At 44.9% G+C, this 18,709-nt stretch overlaps 1 protein-coding gene across 1 annotated transcript in view; it reads left to right on the top strand.

Moving 5' to 3' along the window:
• aopep (aminopeptidase O (putative)) overlaps positions 1-18,709 on the top strand; it is a 108,092-nt gene that overhangs the window by 24,617 nt on the left and 64,766 nt on the right. The window contains exons 7-10 of the mRNA XM_080766567.1: positions 3,802-4,009; positions 5,530-5,636; positions 17,416-17,518; positions 18,123-18,230. Of these exons, the coding sequence (XP_080622693.1) occupies positions 3,802-4,009; positions 5,530-5,636; positions 17,416-17,518; positions 18,123-18,230 (526 nt within the window). The remainder of the gene's footprint in view (positions 1-3,801; positions 4,010-5,529; positions 5,637-17,415; positions 17,519-18,122; positions 18,231-18,709) is intronic.

Below are 18,709 nucleotides of genomic sequence, written 5' to 3'. Positions count from 1 at the left end.
AGAAAGGTCTTCAGCCATGACCTTGGCTTTGACAGAGTGCTGCTATTGGTTCCTGTTCTGCCAGTGCTGTCTCACAATTACAAAAGCGAAGTCAAACATCTCCAGTGTCGAGTCTGTGTCTAGCAGACGCAGCCTGGATGAATGTATTTGAATACAGGGATGCGTTCACATTTCTAACATTCAAATAGTCATGCCAGTCTCCAGATTAGATTACCGTGTGTGTGTGTGTGTGTGTGTGTGTGTGTGTGTGTGTGTGTGTGTGTGTGTGTGTGTGTGTGTGTGTGTGTGTGTGTGTGTGTGTGTGTGTGTGTGTGTGTGTGTGTGTGTGAGAGAGAGAGTGTGTGAGAACCGGCCCACGGGCCAATTTAATGCTGTTATTATAGGTTAGGGTGGTAAATGGTGCCATTTGTTGTGAGTGCTCTTTGTAGGAAAGAAGCAATGTGGACAAAAACACCTCTGCACGTCTTTAGAGGACTGTAGGATGATAGTTAAAGGTAATAAAACAGTTTTAGGGCGAAACTCCCCTTATTACACTTAGTATCTTAATGATCTGTAGCGTATTAATATGAATATGCTAATGCTTAAGGTTTTGTGTAAAGCACTTTGAAATACCTTGTTGTTGAAAGTGCTATACAATTAATCTTGCCTTGCATTTGGCCTAGAGCAGTGACACCCATGTGTTTCAGAATGGAGTTATTATAAAAATGTGTGTTACATACCTTGTAGCCTATAATTATTTGTGAATGGTTTGGACAACTCTCTTTTCCCAACTGCTCCCAACTACAGTACTTACTCGGGGGCAAACTTTCGGTCTCTACAATATATGTAAAGTGTCTTGAGACAACTTGTTGTGATTTGACACTATAATAAAATGTAATTGAACTCTTTTGCAGCATCACTGAATTGCAGTATAGGCTTAGAGTGTGAATGAGAGTCGGGATCGTTCCAAACCCATTTAAAGTTGTTCTCCCTTGGCAAGCTAGTCACTGTGTGTTTAGTGGAAATATTTTCCAAATACTAATCCAACCTTTCCCCTTTGATAAAGAGGAAGGTGAAACACATAATAAAGGAAAAGCAACATTCACATTTACAGAGAATTCACTAACTCACATTTGTAAACCATTATAATGGAATCCCTGTTATATCCCCTGAGTTCTGATTGGCTCAAAGCTTTGATAAGTTACTCTTATTGGCTGAAAGGTTCAATAAGGCTGTTAAATGTCTGTTCAGCAAAACACACACACACACACACACACACACACACACACACACACACACACACACACACACACACACACACACACACACACACACACACACACACACAGGTTGCTTAAGCCATCTCTCTGTGGAAACAAAAATCACTCTATGCCACTTATCATGTGGATTGTTGAATTTGTCAAGGTTGATCAGATGTCACACCTTGGCTTAAAGACTGTACATACAAGCACATGCACAAACCAAACCAACACGGTCGCCTATAGAGAGAGGTATGTGAATTCTAATCTGACACAGGCTGTGTTTTTCTTTTCTTTTTTCCTATGGGAAGACAAACAGCCATGTATCCTCGGCTAACCTTTTCACAGCAGTCTGAAAACTCACCTTTTCTGACCCCAGCACTTACTGTAGTTCTTTGCATCTGCACTTGTTGTGTAGATGCATGTTGTTTATATGTTATACGAAGTTACATTGTAGTACGTACAGCACTGGTTCTTAACCCATTTAGACCTGGGAACGATTCTACAAATGTCTTCTAAATCAGACCGTTTTCTGAAAAACCCTATGTTTCTTTATCAAACTATTTAATGTCAAGGACCCCCAAAAATATATGTAATTGGCCGCCGACCCCCATCTGAAATTACGTTGTTCCAGGGACACCCCAGAAGCAATGATTTGAGTTAAAAGTTCAGTCACACAAGAGAGACTCGGAGTAGAACCGCTGCTCCTTCGCCGGGAAATGTGTCAGCTGAGGTGGTTCGGGCATCTGGTTAGGATGCCTCTCGGGCGCCTCCCTAGGGAGGTCCTCGACGCACGTCCCACTGGGAGGAGACCCTGGGGCAGACCAAGGCGCAGTTGGAGGAAATACATCGACTCACTGGCCTTGGAACGTCTCGGTATCCCCCAGGAGGAAGTCACTAATGTTGCTCTGGAGAGGGAAGTCTGGAGCACTCTGGTGGAGCTGTTTCCCCCACGACCCGACTACGGATAAGCTGTTAAAGTTGGATGGATGGATGGATGGATGGATGGATGGATTTGCACTACATTTTCATGATTTTTCAAAAATAGCAGACCGCCACGCTACGGGTTTAGGGTGTTCCAGGGCGTTCCAGGGCATTTAGGGTGTTCCAGGGCGTCCCCAGCAAAATGAAGAACAGCTTCACCCCATTTTATACTTTGGTTATTCGCAATATACTCCATACTATGCTGACTACGTGACGCAACGCGACAATGGCTACAACAGGTATTGCATAACCAGGTGGGGCATGCATTCTCAACTTGCGGACTTGCATTGTTCCTGAGTAGGCTGTGTAGTTTTTGAAAATACTTTTTTGAATAATCTCTCTATAAATGCATGAAATCTCTTCATGTGTGTACATCTGTTCGTTTTTGTACACAAATCTCTTAGGGTGGTCCCTGGTACAGAATATTTTCAGACGGGGGTCCGTGGCACATGAGAATGTTTAAGAACCACTGACGTACAGAACTAGTTCTCTTTGCACTCCGGTTACTTCAATGCTCACCCTGTTTGTTGACTCGGTGAATGCCGCTTACTCCAGACTTGCACTTTGTAAGTCGCTCTGGATAAGTGTCTGCTAAATGCCTGAACTACTACTTTCCTAACACAAGCTACTTTCCTAACACAATTTAGTTTTTAAATGACATTTCCTGGTGGGTTAAGGGAAGGGTGAAGCAAACCTAGGCTTCAATTCATGTCCTTTGTTGCATGACATACGCTCTCTAGTCCAACATCTTGTTTACCCTTTAGTAAGGAAGACAGGTCATTCAAAATTTAGTTAAGGGTCATGTTTTCAATCATATTTAGCATGTAAATTATAGCTTGAGGGGTTTAGGTGATAATGTCTGCAAACTGTGGAAGTGAAGGAAAGTAGACCTACTGTATCACCCTGCCAAATAAAACCAAAAACATCTGACTAATGCTGCAAGACTTCAGGCCTGGGGATGAATGTGAAGATATTTTTGGTGTATGATGACAACATTCTGGAATATAACCCTGTAAACCGTGTATTTGTTTTGATGATGCTACGGATTAAAGGTAAATGGAGGGTAATTTCCTCATAATTGAGTTCCAAGGAATGTTCAGTTTTGTCGAAACAGTTTGATGATTAAACTGTCCTCAAACGCAGTAACAGAGTAATGTGGATAGAGAAAAATAAACACACAGTATTGGTGTACTCACGACACAAACATACAAACATGAAGAACACACGTCACACACATGGCGTCACTGAGACGGCATCCTCCTCTTTAATGATAGGTGCAGTGCATTCCCTCAATAACGATCACTTTGCAGGGTTGATACCTATGTCTGCATCTCTATGTCTCTGTAGCTCTCTTTCTCATTCTCCTTGCATCTTTCTCACTTTATATCTATCTCATAATGTATTTACAGTTACACTTACTGTTCCTCATCCTCGCAAAAAAAAGGTTACCCCAGTCACAATTGATTTATTCTTTTAGACCAAGTGTTTGACTACAGTCAAACAATATTCAATCAATCAATCAATCCAGAAACACAGCACAAATAACATGTGTTGCTTTATTCTTCTTGTCTCTCCCCAGTCCCCATGTTGTGTTTCTGTCTCAGAGTGTGTTGTGTGCTGACGGTGCCGGTGAGAGGGGCCGGTCTCTGTGTGGTTCCAGGCTGTGCCATGAGCTGGCCCACTCCTGGTTTGGCCTGGCTATAGGAGCAAGAGATTGGACCGAGGAATGGATCAGCGAGGGCTTTGCCACCTACCTGGAGGACATCATCTGGGCCCAAGCTCAGCAGGTATTGGAATTTGCCCAAGATGGTGACCACTTAACGAGTGGGCATTTAACTGTGTACTGCATTTACTGTGTCTATGCAGCATGCTACCTGAAACGGCAACCACTCTTTCGATCCAGTAATCTAAACAGGCGATGCAGCTCCATGTGTAATCACATGGTATGCTCTCGGATTGGTTCAAGCTGTGGGAATCAAAGTGCATTTCAAGCTACAGCATTCTATGCTACTAGCAATGTGTTCTGAAATATCACTGAATGCTTAATGTGGTCTTCGCTAAGTCAGTTTACTGCGGCCGTCTTGAAAAGGTCGGCCATTGGAAAGTCATCATGTCTCATATCTCAGTGGTTGAAAGAAAATAAACATTAAAATCAATATCAAGACGGATCAGGGTTTGTGATGTTTATATTGTAGTCTCCTTTGTCTGCCTCTCCTTCAGCTTCCTAAACCACTGACACATGATCCTCTCGATTTGGGCAAGTGCTACGGTACAGTTACTCTGGCAAACTCACTTTGACATGCTAAAGTTTAATTGGCGCCATTTTGGTCCCAACCTTTCCCAAGGCGACGCTTGTGTAGCTGAAGTTCCATGTTGACTGTCATCAGTATGGAACATTAAATTCCAACATGGAACAGAGTAGCAGGCCCTGTGTTTATCTGTGTCTATGTATGTTTCCATCATAAAGGCAGTGGAAAAACAGAAACAGATGATTTAGGTGGGGCAGGGTGTGATGACGTTCAGGGTTTTCATGTTGCTACAGATCTAATACTCCCATACTTAACACACCGTCTAGAATTACCCAGAAATGTTTCTCCCACGTCTGTGCTATTTAATCATGTGACTTTCCGAAGGGACAGCTACACAGTAAAATCCATAGTGTTCATTTAACTGAGTAGAGACTGCCATTTTATTGGTGCTCAAAGAAAAGTGGCCAACAAGGCAAACACACTAACACAATTTGTACTAATTTTAGACCCTCCAGAAAAATGCAAATATGCATATTTTACCACATAATCAGCCAAATGGCACAGATTATGGAGGGGTAATTTATTTTTAAACGTCCCGCATATTTTGCAACTTCCTGCACATTTCACTGCATAAAATCACATCCCTGCATATATATTTCACAACTTTGCGCATATTTTGCATATTCTTTTGCATATTTTACATTTCAAAATGTTCTGCAAATTTTGCAACTTTGCGCATATTTCACAACTTCCAGCAAAAAAATCACATAGAATCCCGCATATTTCAAGGATTTTAGCCCACAGAATCAAGGATTTTTGCCCGCGTTTTTCTAGGAAGGTCTAATCTAATTTACCATCTTTATTGATTTTTTTCTCTCCATTCAAACAATAAGTTGGAATGTATCTGTATGTATATTTTTTCTTTGTGTTTATTATATCTATTGTTCTCAATCATTCTCCCACCCCCTGCTACCTCCTACACTTTCTCTCCTCTCTCTCTCTCTCTCTCTCTCTCCCCTCCATCTCTCCTGCCCGCCTATCCCTCTCCATGGCTTCAGCTCTCCCCATTAGAGACAGCAGAGCAGTGTGACCTGAAAGCACTGCTGAGGTGGAGGCGACTCTCTGACGAGCTGCACAACTCGGAGGAGCAGCTACAGGTCCTCAGGTGAGTGTGACTCATTGATCAACCCAACAGTCTGTCTGATGGACCTCCAGAGGCTGATGGGCGCACCATTAACACGGCGCAGTTGTGGTCGTGATTTCTGCAAGGCCGTGGACCATAAATAACGGAAGCTGCTAAAACGGTTTCTGATACATTAACCTTCTGCTTGATAAAATGGCAGATCACGATGAGAGCTTGACTCAAACTCGCACTTCTGCAATTGCTTGTTATGCAGCATAATCTGTTGCAGGGCAGGAAATGTAATTATTACAATTAATCCCACATACCAGGGGATTTTTTTTAGCTTCTCCCAGTTGTTGGCTGCTGAGGTTGTCATACTGAGGCGCTCTGGGAGGGGGCTTAGGGGTTAAGTGTCTTGCTCATGGACTCATGGACACCTCAGCCTGGCTGAGATACTCAATAGTTGCAGCCCAAATTGCCATCCTGGCTATTCAAATTAAACTAAATTGTCCTTATATTCTGATAACCCAAAGCCTTTGAGTTGCCACCATACAGAAATGGCTGCTCATGGGAAGAGCTTGCTTTACACAGTGCTCTTGTATAGTACCAGCTCAGACTATTACACCCCTCATTTCCTGTGTAAAAGTAATGTCATCAAATGTGGGGATGACTGTTACTTCCAATGTCACGGTAGCCACTGAGCGTTTTATTTATTTAGTTTTGATTATCTTTGTGGCCACAGGTTTATGCAGAGCACATGTGCCCTCCCGTCACTGAGCACAAACATAGTTAACATTCATGATAAATGGGCTTCTGGGCACCCTCAAGAGTACCCTTCCAACAAGTTCCATCTTTTGAACTTGGAGGACACCTTAGGTTACATTAGCCTTTAACTGAGTCTGTACAGGTATGTTGAAATGGTTTTGGGGCAGAATGGAGTGTGTGTGTGTGTGTGTGTGTGTGTGTGTGTGTGTGTGTGTGTGTGTGTGTGTGTGTGTGTGTGTGTGTGTGTGTGTGTGTGTGTGTGTGTGTATGCGCGCGTGTGCATGTGTGTGCACGCGCTCACATTCCTAGAATGCAGGTGTGGCGGGTGCGGCCAAACGATATATATCAAGGTGTAATGTACTGTCATGTCTTTAGCACACTCATGCACGTGCCCACATGCACAGACATGTGCGTGCTTATGGACGGGGACACACACACACACACACACACACACACACACACACCACGCATCACACAATCACTCTCCATCTTGACAGTGTGGGACCAACACCCAGGTTGTTTTATCCAGGGTGGAATCACAGTGTCACCAGGGGGATTATGGGTTCAAGCCCCAGTCAGCCTGTCTCAGGGTTTAACTATTTGAGGTTAGAGATTCTGGAACATAGTTCTGTCTCTAAACAAAAACAGCTCACCACATGTAGAAAAGGTTCGCTGCTGACTGCTAGAAATGCACGACAGGACGGCAAAATCTATATTGCATTGATTTCACGGCACTTATACTCGCCGCTGCCTTCTAACTACAGTGCCTCACTAATGATGTGCTCTTAACACAATGTCAACACATGTTAGAGACACTTATAGATGGATGCATTGTTTTTAAAACATTTATTATCAAAATTCTGTGCACTTCTAATTGTTGCTGAATTTGCTACCCCCAAATCTAATGTTTACTGTACTGTATACTTGGCAGTATTCAATCCATTATCAGTTAATTATTTATACTAGAGCAGTGCCCGTTGGGCAATGGCCTACTTGGAGAGATATTATGTCTGTGTCCCCTTTTATGCTCATATATGGAGTTCTTTGCCTACTTGGAACGATGCAAGTTGGAAATGAATGCCCACCCAGATATTTTGTTTGTGTCCCTTTCATGCCCATATAGAGAGAGCGGATGTCGGCCGGTTCACCCTCCTTCAGTAGTTTTTATGTGTGAAGCTGCGTATTTGTGAAAGGGTTAAATGTCATAGTGGCTTATGCTGGATGTCTGCCTGGAAGTCGATCAGGGTGTTCCCCCATGAGGCAGCCCTATAGGGGGGGGCATTATGGGGTGTGTTCCCCATGAGGCAGCCCTAGGGGGCATTATGGGGTGTGTTCCCAATGAGACAGCCCTAGGGGGCATTATGGGGTGTGTTTCCCATGAGACAGCCCTGGGGGCATTATGGGGTGTGTTCCCCCATGAGGCAGCCCTGGGGGCATTATGGGGTGTGTTCCCCATGAGACAGCCCTAGGGGGCATTATGGGGTGTGTTCCCATGAGGCAGCCCTGGGGGCATTATGGGGTGTGTTCCCCATGAGACAGCCCTAGGGGGCATTATGGGGTGTGTTCCCCATGAGACAGCCCTAGGGGGCATTATGGGGTGTGTTCCCATGAGGCAGCCCTAGGGGGCATTATGGGGTGTGTTCCCATGAGGCAGCCCTGGGGGCATTATGGGGTGTGTTCCCCATGAGACAGCCCTAGGGGGCATTATGGGGTGTGTTCCCATGAGGCAGCCCTGGGGGCATTATGGGGTGTGTTCCCCATGAGACAGCCCTAGGGGGCATTATGGGGTGTGTTCCCCATGAGACAGCCCTAGGGGGCATTATGGGGTGTGTTCCCCATGAGACAGCCCTAGGGGGCATTATGGGGTGTGTTCCCCATGAGGCAGCCCTGGGGGCATTATGGGGTGTGTTCCCCATGAGGCAGCCCTGGGGGCATTATGGGGTGTGTTCCCCCATGAGGCAGCCCTAGGGGGCATTATGGGGTGTGTTCCCCATGAGACAGCCCTGGGGGGCATTATGGGGTGTGTTCCCCATGAGGCAGCCCTGGGGGGAATTATGGGGTGTGTTCCCCCATGAGGCAGCCCTAGGGGGCATTATGGGGTGTGTTCCCCCATGAGGCAGCCCTAGGGGGGCATTATGGGGTGTGTTCCCCATGAGGCAGCCCTAGGGGGCATTATGGGGTGTGTTCCCCCATGAGGCAGCCCTGGGGGCATTATGGGGTGTGTTCCCCCATGAGGCAGCCCTAGGGGGCATTATGGGGTGTGTTCCCCCATGAGGCAGCCCTGGGGGAATTATGGGGTGTGTTCCCCCATGAGGCAGCCCTGGGGGGCATTATGGGGTGTGTTCCCCCATGAGGCAGCCCTGGGGGGGCATTATGGGGTGTGTTCCCCCATGAGGCAGCCCTGGGGGCATTATGGGGTGTGTTCCCCCATGAGGCAGCCCTGGGGGGCATTATGGGGTGTGTTCCCCCATGAGGCAGCCCTGGGGGGGCATTATGGGGTGTGTTCCCCCATGAGGCAGCCCTAGGGGGCATTATGGGGTGTGTTCCCCCATGAGGCAGCCCTGGGGGGGCATTATGGGGTGTGTTCCCCCATGAGGCAGCCCTAGGGGGCATTATGGGGTGTGTTCCCCCATGAGGCAGCCCTAGGGGGCATTATGGGGTGTGTTCCCCCATGAGGCAGCCCTAGGGGGCATTATGGGGTGGATTTCGCCACACCTGACAGGGTTAAATCAACAATGCAATGGGGGGATTCCATCAACACACACAGATGCGTGCATACATTTTTGATATGGATTATGTTGTTCAAAGGCGCATTAGCACTGTATCCACAAATAATTACATATATTATTTCCGAAGGAAAAAAACCTTTCACACCTTGGAGCGTGTCGGGGCATAAAGGAACACTGTACTCACATGAAGCTCTGTGTGTGACAGAATTGGATCCACTTTTTTGGCTGAAATAATCCTTTTGGAATGGCAGGCCCGTAACCGCAATGACTGTTTTCTGAGCCTTGGCATGCGGTTGTTTTTTGTTATTCTCTATAGTGGTATCGCTAATGTAACTATTGGTTTTGAACACGGGGTGCGTTGTGAGGTCACACGTACCCAATCATCCAGGCTGCTCCAAGGTTGGGAACAGGCTTTGATACATACATATACACAGTACATGTCACCCTTTCTTTTAGCGGAAAAAAGTACTCCATTTGTACATGGCATTCCCAAGCTAGAGCCGTTTGAAAACAGCGTGCCTTGCTGCAAAACATGCGTAAAAGAAACCCCAACGACAACCATTTCTGTTTTTCCAAATGAATGGGACCGGATTAAGATGTAAATTTGCGATCGTCTATATTCTGTTTCCTACCGGGGAAACTGTCCGGTGATAAGAAGCGGCTTGCTCACTCCTCATGCAGTGAAGGAAGCATGAGCTCCGTTCGGGGCTCTCCCCAGGTTGTCAGAGGGGAGAGTATAGTGCCCAGTATTACAATTTACAGCTTAGGGTTACAAAATAGTGGGATCACATTTTTGATAAAAAGAATAGACTGCCTGCATGTCACAGGTCCTGATCTGGCTCCACCACCGCGCTGCGTTTCAGCTGCGGTGAAACATGAGCTGAATAAACACCGCTTGGTTGTCACAGTGCAGGGAGAAATATTGAGAGAGGGCATATAATGTACAGAAACACACACGTACGCACACACACATAGTCACATACATACACATACAGTGCACGGCACGCCTACCATATATTCTTCTTGATGGCACACACACTGACACCCGACACTTCACCAAGGACCACACGCAAACACCCCCTATTACCATGCACACGCAAATGGATGCATGTGCACGCACACACATGCTAAATGGCAGGTTGTACTTTCCAAGTTCAGTGGGTCACTATCAACGCCTCCCCGAGCCAGCAGGGGCCCTCGGGGAGGGGGGGGCTGCTGTTTATCAGTCCATTTCAGATGAGTTATATTTAGGGCACACTGGGCCAGACACCATTCTCCCTGCTGATTTACTGGGCTGCTGGGAGCACTGCTCTACCTTATCCGGTTTCCACAGTCAACCCAGCGTAATTTGTCAGGATATGGCTCACAGAGCTATAAACCTGTGTGTGTGTGTGTGTGTGTGTGTGTGTGTGTGTGTGTGTGTGTGTGTGACATTAAGTTCTGTCTGCAATGGCTCCTGATTTCCTCCTGCTCCCTCTCTCTCTCTCTATAAGGCACACAGGTGCGCGCATGGCTACACACGCATGCAGCCATGCACGCACGAGCGCTGCCTACGAGTCAGATAAGAGCACCATTTATTCTGAGATACATTGAGCTATTGTGTGATTTTCTAAGGCAGCGAGCGGCTATTTCTCTTAAGGCGCATAGTCAATCATCTCAGCCAAAGTGAAAAGGTGAAAGAGAGGGATTTACCCATCCATCCATCCAGCGGTCTGGACAGCAGGAAGGGCGGGACTCTTTTGTCTAACACGGTGGTGATGGATCAACCCCCCTCCATCTCTAACCTCCGTGTTCCCGGGGTGTGTGTGACACACAAATACCCACTGACACAAACTCGGGAAGACGGACACTCCATCATTGCTGGCCCTTTCATTCAAGACTCCCTTTTTGCTAAGATTCTTTGTCATTTGTGTACTGTCGCACACACACACACACACACACACACACACACACACACACACACAGTTACATACAAATCATGCGTGTACATGCACGGATACACTAAGCACCACACTTGGTATCATGCTGTCTTAAAATAAGTCTCTGTCTTATCAGTGTACAGTAGGCATGTAACGGTATATCGATATTACGATATACAATATATCGATATTAATCCCGACGATATGAATCGATTCATTCCATCATATTCTAGTCCTTTTGGAGTGAAATGATAGTCACTTTCAGTAGTGGAGCACTGTAGAGGGGAGCTGTGTGTGTGTGTGTGTGTGTGTGTGTGTGTGTGTGTGTGTGTGTGTGTGTGTGTGTGTGTGTGTGACTGTGCCCAGGTGATGATGGTCGTTGATGCTCATCAAGGAAGGCAATAATGTTTCTGCACTGTCAAAAGTAATGCTACTTCTTTTGCAATGTAGTCGCAAATGTTCGGAGGGGGGGGGGGGGGGAGATATTAGAATTATATAAAATAAAATGTGTAATGTTTAACTTACTATATGATGTATTTGATACCTATACGAAGATGATAAAACTTTCACATTACAAATGACCTGGGGTCCACAGACAACCAGTGGTCCAAATAGTGTAAATAGAACCAAATGAACACGAGATTTTTACAGTGGAGATTTGAGTCCCAGAGATAAAGGGCTGTATTTTGCGTGTCTTAAGTACCAGGTCTTATTACCGGTACCTAACTTGAGTAAACTAAAGACCTGGAGGCGTGATCAATGCTCTTTGGCCACTCAGAATAGCCAAATGGCATTGATCACGCCTCCAGGTCTATAGTTTACTCAAGTTAGATAATAAGACCTGGTACTTAAGACACGCAAAATACAGCCCAAATTGTCCTAATGCACGTATGCATGGCTCTCAACCAGCTAGGTGAATACTGTACTTGACTAGCTCAGTGGCTCTCAACCAGCTAGGTGAATACTGAACTTGACTAGCTCAGTGGCTCTCAACCAGCTAGGTGAATACTGTACTTGACTAGCTCAGTGGCTCTCAAACATTTCAGGCCGTGACCCCCAAATTGAACGGAGGACCCACCCTGACAAGCACATGGAATCGTATAGGAATTACATTTTGTTTGACCCAGTTCCAGTTAAATATTGTGAAAATAGCAGATCTACAATCTTTTGAAAAGCTTTAATTTAATTTATTTTCCAAAAATTATAAAATATATATAATATATAATAAATATAATAATAAACTAGAACTGCACTCTGCCGAGTGCATACTTGCTTGTTGCACACTAGTAGGCCATAAATGGCCTACTAGTGCGCAAGCAGAGCGTGCAAGTACTTTCGAGAGAGAAAGTAGTCTGCGTAGTCAGTTCTGTAGAAAAATTCTCTTCTCTGAAATGGTATGGATTTCTGTCTTTTATCCTAAAGTTCTGTTTGGTTTAGTTAGTTATATACTACAACGACGTTAAGCTTAATGGTTAACTTTTTGACATTTGCGTGATTTTTATACAATCCAGAAACATAATGTTGTATGACTTACGTCATCAGAAATGGTCATCTGTGTAATCTGGTCCCAGATACCACATTACGTCATCGTTGAGAGCTGGGACCAGAGTACATGGTGTGTATTACCGTGGGCTCTCATACAGAGTATGTAGTTGTAATTTGATTAGCAGTATACTGTGGTTACTTGGTTAAGTGACAGCCAAGTTTTTTTCAACGGTAAGTCTGTGCCTGGTTTGCTGGGACCAGTTACCACATTACGTCATCGTTGAGAGCTGAGACCAGAGTACATGGTGTGTATATGTATGACTAGCTCTCAGTGATGACGTAAGAGAAATGGGCATCTGTGTAATCTGGTCCCACCAGATACCACATTACGTCATCGTTGAGAGCTGGGACCAGAGTACACGGTGTGTATATGTATGACTAGCTCTCAGTGATGACGTAAGAGATATGGTCATCTGTGTAGTCTGGTCCCAGCAGACCAGGCACAGATTTACAAATTACAAATCACATTACAACTACATACAGAGTATGTAGTTGTAATTTGATTAGCAGTATACTGTGGTTACTTGGTTCCAAAAAGTGAAGCCAAGTTTTTTTCAACCGTAAGTCTGTGCCTGGTTTGCTGGGACCAGTTACAACATTACGTCATCGTTGAACTGGGACCAGAGTAATACTAGCTAAGGAGAGGTGTATCCATGTATCTGTCCTCTATAGCCAGCAGAGACAGAGAGACACACACACACACACACACACACACACACACACACACACACACACACACACACACACACACACACTATGATTCTTTGGAATTGAGTCTTCCAGGAAGCTGATGACTTCCTCTCTCAGTCCACTGAGCTCACCAAACGGCTCCCTGCTCTCGTTCTCCCACACCGCCCCTCCTCTTCTTATCCTCTCCCCTAGTCTCTGCTCTCACCGCCATTGTCATCTGCTTACTAGTCATGGCTAGATAGCTTTGGTGAAAAGCTCTCCTTATTTTGCCATTTCGTCTTGTCATCCCTCTAGCCCAGTGGTTTTCTGCCCTTTTCATAATGTCCATAGTCTATTCAGCGTTTGAGCCACGGAACACCATGTGATGAGATTTAGCCTCTCAGTCCCAAAGCTTTGAATATTGTCGTTGGATGAGATTTTGTCCACCTGAACTGAAGCCGCACCCACAGCTGTAGTTGTATGATAAAGGGGGAGAGGTTAGGGGAGGGTCTGATATAGTGTGATGTCACTATATTACTGTTTATTTCATTTGAGTGTCAAGGGTTCAGCCTCCAGGAAGAAACCCTAAATACAGACTCCTGGGTGTCTATTGAAGTACTGTCAACTCATAGACACATGAAAAACTGGGAAAAAAAAAAAAATGTGGCACTCCATCTTTAACTCTTGAGAGCGTAAAATGAAACCAAATTTGGTTTAATGTTACGCTCTCAAGAGTTAGTCCCTTTGGTTACCAACTCTCCGTCATTTAGCTAGGGACCACCTGGAACCCTCTCAAGGACCACTGGTGGTCCCTGGACAGCTGGTTGAAAACCACTGCTCCAGCCCACGCCATCTCCTTGACATTCTGTCCAAATTCCAAAAATTAATTGTGATCTGCACGATCACAACTCATCGCATCACCACTATTGTGGTGCTTTTAGATTTTCTATGACGTCTTTATTGCTGGTGCCCCCCTCAAGGACCCCTGGGGGTACGCGGACCCAACTTTGTGAACCACTGAGGTAAATGATCCTATGAAAGTGGAAACGGCTGATACTGAGGACTGACTGAATGATTGATGGGAGAACGCTGAGAAACAGATTGTTCTGATATGCAGTGTGACTGAGCGTGTCTGTGTCTCTGGTGCTTTGCTTAAACACACTTAAAGGACCACTTCACACATTTTAAACGTATCTTCATGTATTTTCTCTTCACTAATGCCATTTTTGGGTCTGAGGAGGGCAGTGGGCAGTTCAGAAACCCACCAGTGACATCATCGATAGGCATCGTAATTTCATAATGAGCGGTATTAGTGAGGGCCAATTAAATGACGATGGGTTGAAAATGGTATCTTTGTGTGTGCAACTGTGTGTGTGTGTGTGTGTGTGTGTGTGTGTGTGTGTGTGTGTGTGTGTGTGTGTGTGAGAGAGAGAGAGAGAGTGTGTGTGTGTGTGTGTGTGTGTGGTTCTGCCAGAAAGTCCTGTGTGTGAGTGCAGATCTGGTGATGAGAGGTATATTGATTGTTAGGGAGGGAGGGGGGGGGGGTGTCAGGCGCCTGGTCTATCGACTCGGCAGGGGGCTGATCCTTGAAGACCCCTGTATTGGCACACTGAGTTAATCTGCTCTGCCTGCATGATCAATACCAGCTAACTGAAACTATCATTGCACACAGCAGCCCACATTGTTTGCGCTTTATTGCCTTAGTGTATGCGTGTTCATTTCCTCTGCATGGGTGAAGATGGGGGATTTGTGTTTGAATGCACATTGGCGGGTAGGCCTACTGTACGTCATGGAGGTTCATCCTCTCACGGGCCAGACCCAGAGGTTCAGTGCCCTCGGGTCTGGGTGGAATATCTCCAAACCTGCCCGTGTGAGCTGGTCCTCTCAGTGATAACACAGCTTGGTTCGTTCTGTAATGCAGAAGAAAAGGAAATGGGGAAGCGGAGGCGCGGCCACGTTTTATGTGCTCGCACGGGAGTGTGCGCCGTGTCAAAACGCAAGAGCCCGAGGTCTTAAAGGAATAGGACCTCGTGAGTGTATGGAAAAAGGTTTTCTGTAAATTAAGAACAATTAGCCCTTCACTAAATCCCACCCCAAAAAGCGATTGTCCAATGCCAATCCAAATAGTTTAGCAACGGTTGCTATGCAGGTCAAGCTTTCTTCGCTGCTAACGTGCCTATTGGACAAGGATGGGTTGGGGAGGGACTTAGTGAAGGGCTAATTAGGATTTTCTCACTAGCGTGTCTTGAGCAAAATGTTGGGTTCAAATAACTGGTATAGTATTTGTTATTTATTATGAACATTGATCATCATTTGAGTGCCTGTACACAGTACAGACCCAGGTGATGGCAACAATAACAGCAATCGGTTTTGCCTAACATTGTCTTTCACCTCGACCATAGCAGTGTAATGACAAGCCTCTTTATATATTTTTTCAATGTGTGCCTATTGTCTTGGTTTGATTTGCAACAACATCCAAAAAAACATCTGTTCTTATGACATTTTAACTGGTAGTGACTGGTAATTATATTTTGCAAACAGCATAAAAATGTAACCCCTACTGATAAATTATAACCAAATGCATCCAATATAATATCTGCCAAGCAGTTGTCATCCTCAATGGTGTTATGGGAAAGCATACAAAATGTAACCCCTGATTATATGTCGGCCTCAACAGTGTTTTGGTGTTCCCTTCAGTCTATGCTAGGACACCACATGAAATGATGTAATGTACTGCACAGAGAAACGCACGCACGGCGCTCACACACTATGTGTGTCAGTGATGCAGGCAAGAAGCAAGAGAGAGTGCTTGCCATTGTGTGTGTAAGAATTAGACAAAGCATGTGTGAGAGACTGAGCGACACATACCTTTATCTTAGTGTAAGTGAGTGAGTATATGCATGTACAGGTATGTATGTGTGTATCAGTATCATGTTTAAGTATGTTTAGGCATATGTAAGCATCATTTGTGAGTCATGGGCTGTAAAGCCAGAGCGTATTGCTGTGAAGTCGTAATACACACTATACTGTAGTATGACATTATAAATCTGAAGTCTGCCTCGGGCAGCTACTGTATAAGGCAGGCAGTGTACTGCTCACCATTGAGATGATTGGAGTGTGGCTGCTGACATTGTACTCTTACTGTGTGTGTGTGTGTGTGTGTGTGTGTGTGTGTGTGTGTGTGTGTGTGTGTGTGTGTGTGTGTGTGTGTGTGTGTGTGTGTGTGTGTGTGTGTGTGTGTGTGTGTGTGTGTGTGTGTGTGTGTGAGACTTAAAAAAAGTAAAAGAAACCGCATATTTAAATAGAATAATGAAATACACTGCTGAATCACAAGCAGAACAGTCTTAGCATAAGCAATTGAGAGAAGGAAGGTCAAGCTTCAGCGTCATGCTGAGCAAGGTGATCCATAAATGGCTGCAATATAATCATAAAATGTATTAAGACATTCATGTTATATCAAAACTTTTAGTTAATGCAATGGACTGGAAATAGAATAATATTCATCTTTCATAATTAATTAAGAAAGCAATAACCTATTATTTACATAATTATTATTTACATATTAAATATTTACATCATATTTAACATCCGCCCTGACTACTGGCCAAATGTTGCACACCAGCTGGCTTGTGCTTTACCCTTGTTTGCCACGGGCTTAGAGAACCCAATATAGCCGTGAATCACACACTTCAACACAGTACACTACATACAGTACTGTGTGTGTACACATTGGCAGCAAGTATCACGCTGCAAACTCCACGGAGCAAAGCAAAAGGGCACTACAAAATGAATTACATCCAAGCGCATTCGTTAAGCAGGGCAATCCAAGTGGAGCGTAATAGCTCTTCTCCTTAATGGCAGCCAAAGCGCAAAGGATGAAAGGATATCCGGTTATGTAGGATCTTCAAAAGGCATACGACACCGAGTCGACTGATGCAAAGATTTGTCTCCATGTAGCCTGTCTACCCATAATGATGTAATTTATTACATCCCTTCCCCTCATTGCCCTGTGCCTCATACTCGCACACAACCCCAAAACATTGTCATCAAATGCCCCAGACAGACTGAATTGATGCAGGGAGGCAGGGTATGCCTCCTGGCAGAGATTACACTCTATACTCTACTGTGCTCACCTTTCTTCATTCGTTGTTCTCTCTAACTGTCTCTGTCTGTCTGTCTATTGCCCTTCTGTAGACCCAACATGGAAAAAACAGGCCAGGTGACTGAGTCTGGCTCCTCCATGGTTAAACATGCCCTCAACCCTGACAAGACATTCATGCAAGTTCACTATCTCAAGGTAAGAGAGCCCTGCTTGGTGGGAGGATTGAAGGGTGGAAGGGAGTGAAAGAATGAACAAGAAGAAAGGAGGGAACATTATACTGCAAAGCCAAATTCCAATACCCAAAATCTAGGCCACTCGTTCACTCCAGCATGGTGGTGTTACAGTGAAATTGGTGACCAGCTGAAATTTGTGACAAGCGTGTAGACAATCACATAATAGTGTCTGAATTTTAATCGTTGCAGTTTGTTCATTAGCAGAGTTCAACCTAGCGGTATTCAGGCCACATATTTAAAGTCCTCCATGTAAGTTGTATGAAGTCCACATGATGGTAACATATTTTGACAGGTCACCATTTTCACCATAATTTGCCATGCTGGAGTGACCGAGTGAGAGATTTTGGGTATTGGAATTTAGCTTTATGGTGCAGGAGGAAGGAAGGATTGAGTAGTGAAGGGAATGAAGGAGCAGATAATTAATTAAATGCATTATTCTATGCGAGTCCTGCCTGCAGTGCCATTTTTACCTGGACTTTTGAGTTGTAATGGATGTGAATGTGTGTTCCACTTTATTGTCTTTGATGGATCTTGTTGTCTTGGTCGATTGTTTGTGTTCCATCCAGGGCTACTTCCTTCTCAGGTTCTTGGGCTCTCAAGTGGGAGAACAGCAATTCATTGACTTCTTCCGACTGTTTGTGAAGAAGTATCATGGTCAACTCATTCTGTCTCAGGTAAAGGCTTTATGTATTAATGTAACCTATAGGAGGTTTTCCCTCCCCCAGAGTATGAAGTAAAATGGCAGACGTGATAATATCATCAGTTGAACTTGATCATGATCTTTTTCATGCTCAGCCACGTTACGAACCACTGATAAAGATAAACCATATAATAGACCATTCTTATTTGATATGTTATCTATCACTGATAACCCTACTACTTTCATGAAGATGTTTAAGAAATGAAATGTTAATTTGAATGTAACACTGCTTCAATGGTTCAACACCAAACGCATTTCAGATTGATGACCGTAGCTCAGCCCAGCCACACATGTTTATCCTACTGAGACTGTGTGGCTGAGTGATCACACCTGGCCGTGTGTGTGTGTGTGTGTGTGTGTGTGTGTGTGTGTGTGTGTGTGTGTGACTGTGTGTGTGTGTGTGTGTGTGTGTGTGTGTGTGTGCGTGTGTGCGTGTCACAGTTTGCATGCGTG

The sequence above is a fragment of the Protomyctophum bolini genome (genome assembly GCF_963924005.1).
Source record: "Protomyctophum bolini genome assembly, chromosome: 6".
In the NCBI taxonomy this organism is placed as follows: Eukaryota; Metazoa; Chordata; class Actinopteri; order Myctophiformes; family Myctophidae; genus Protomyctophum; species Protomyctophum bolini.
Note: the sequence above shows the minus strand (reverse complement) of the source record. Positions and strands in the feature narration are given on the sequence as shown.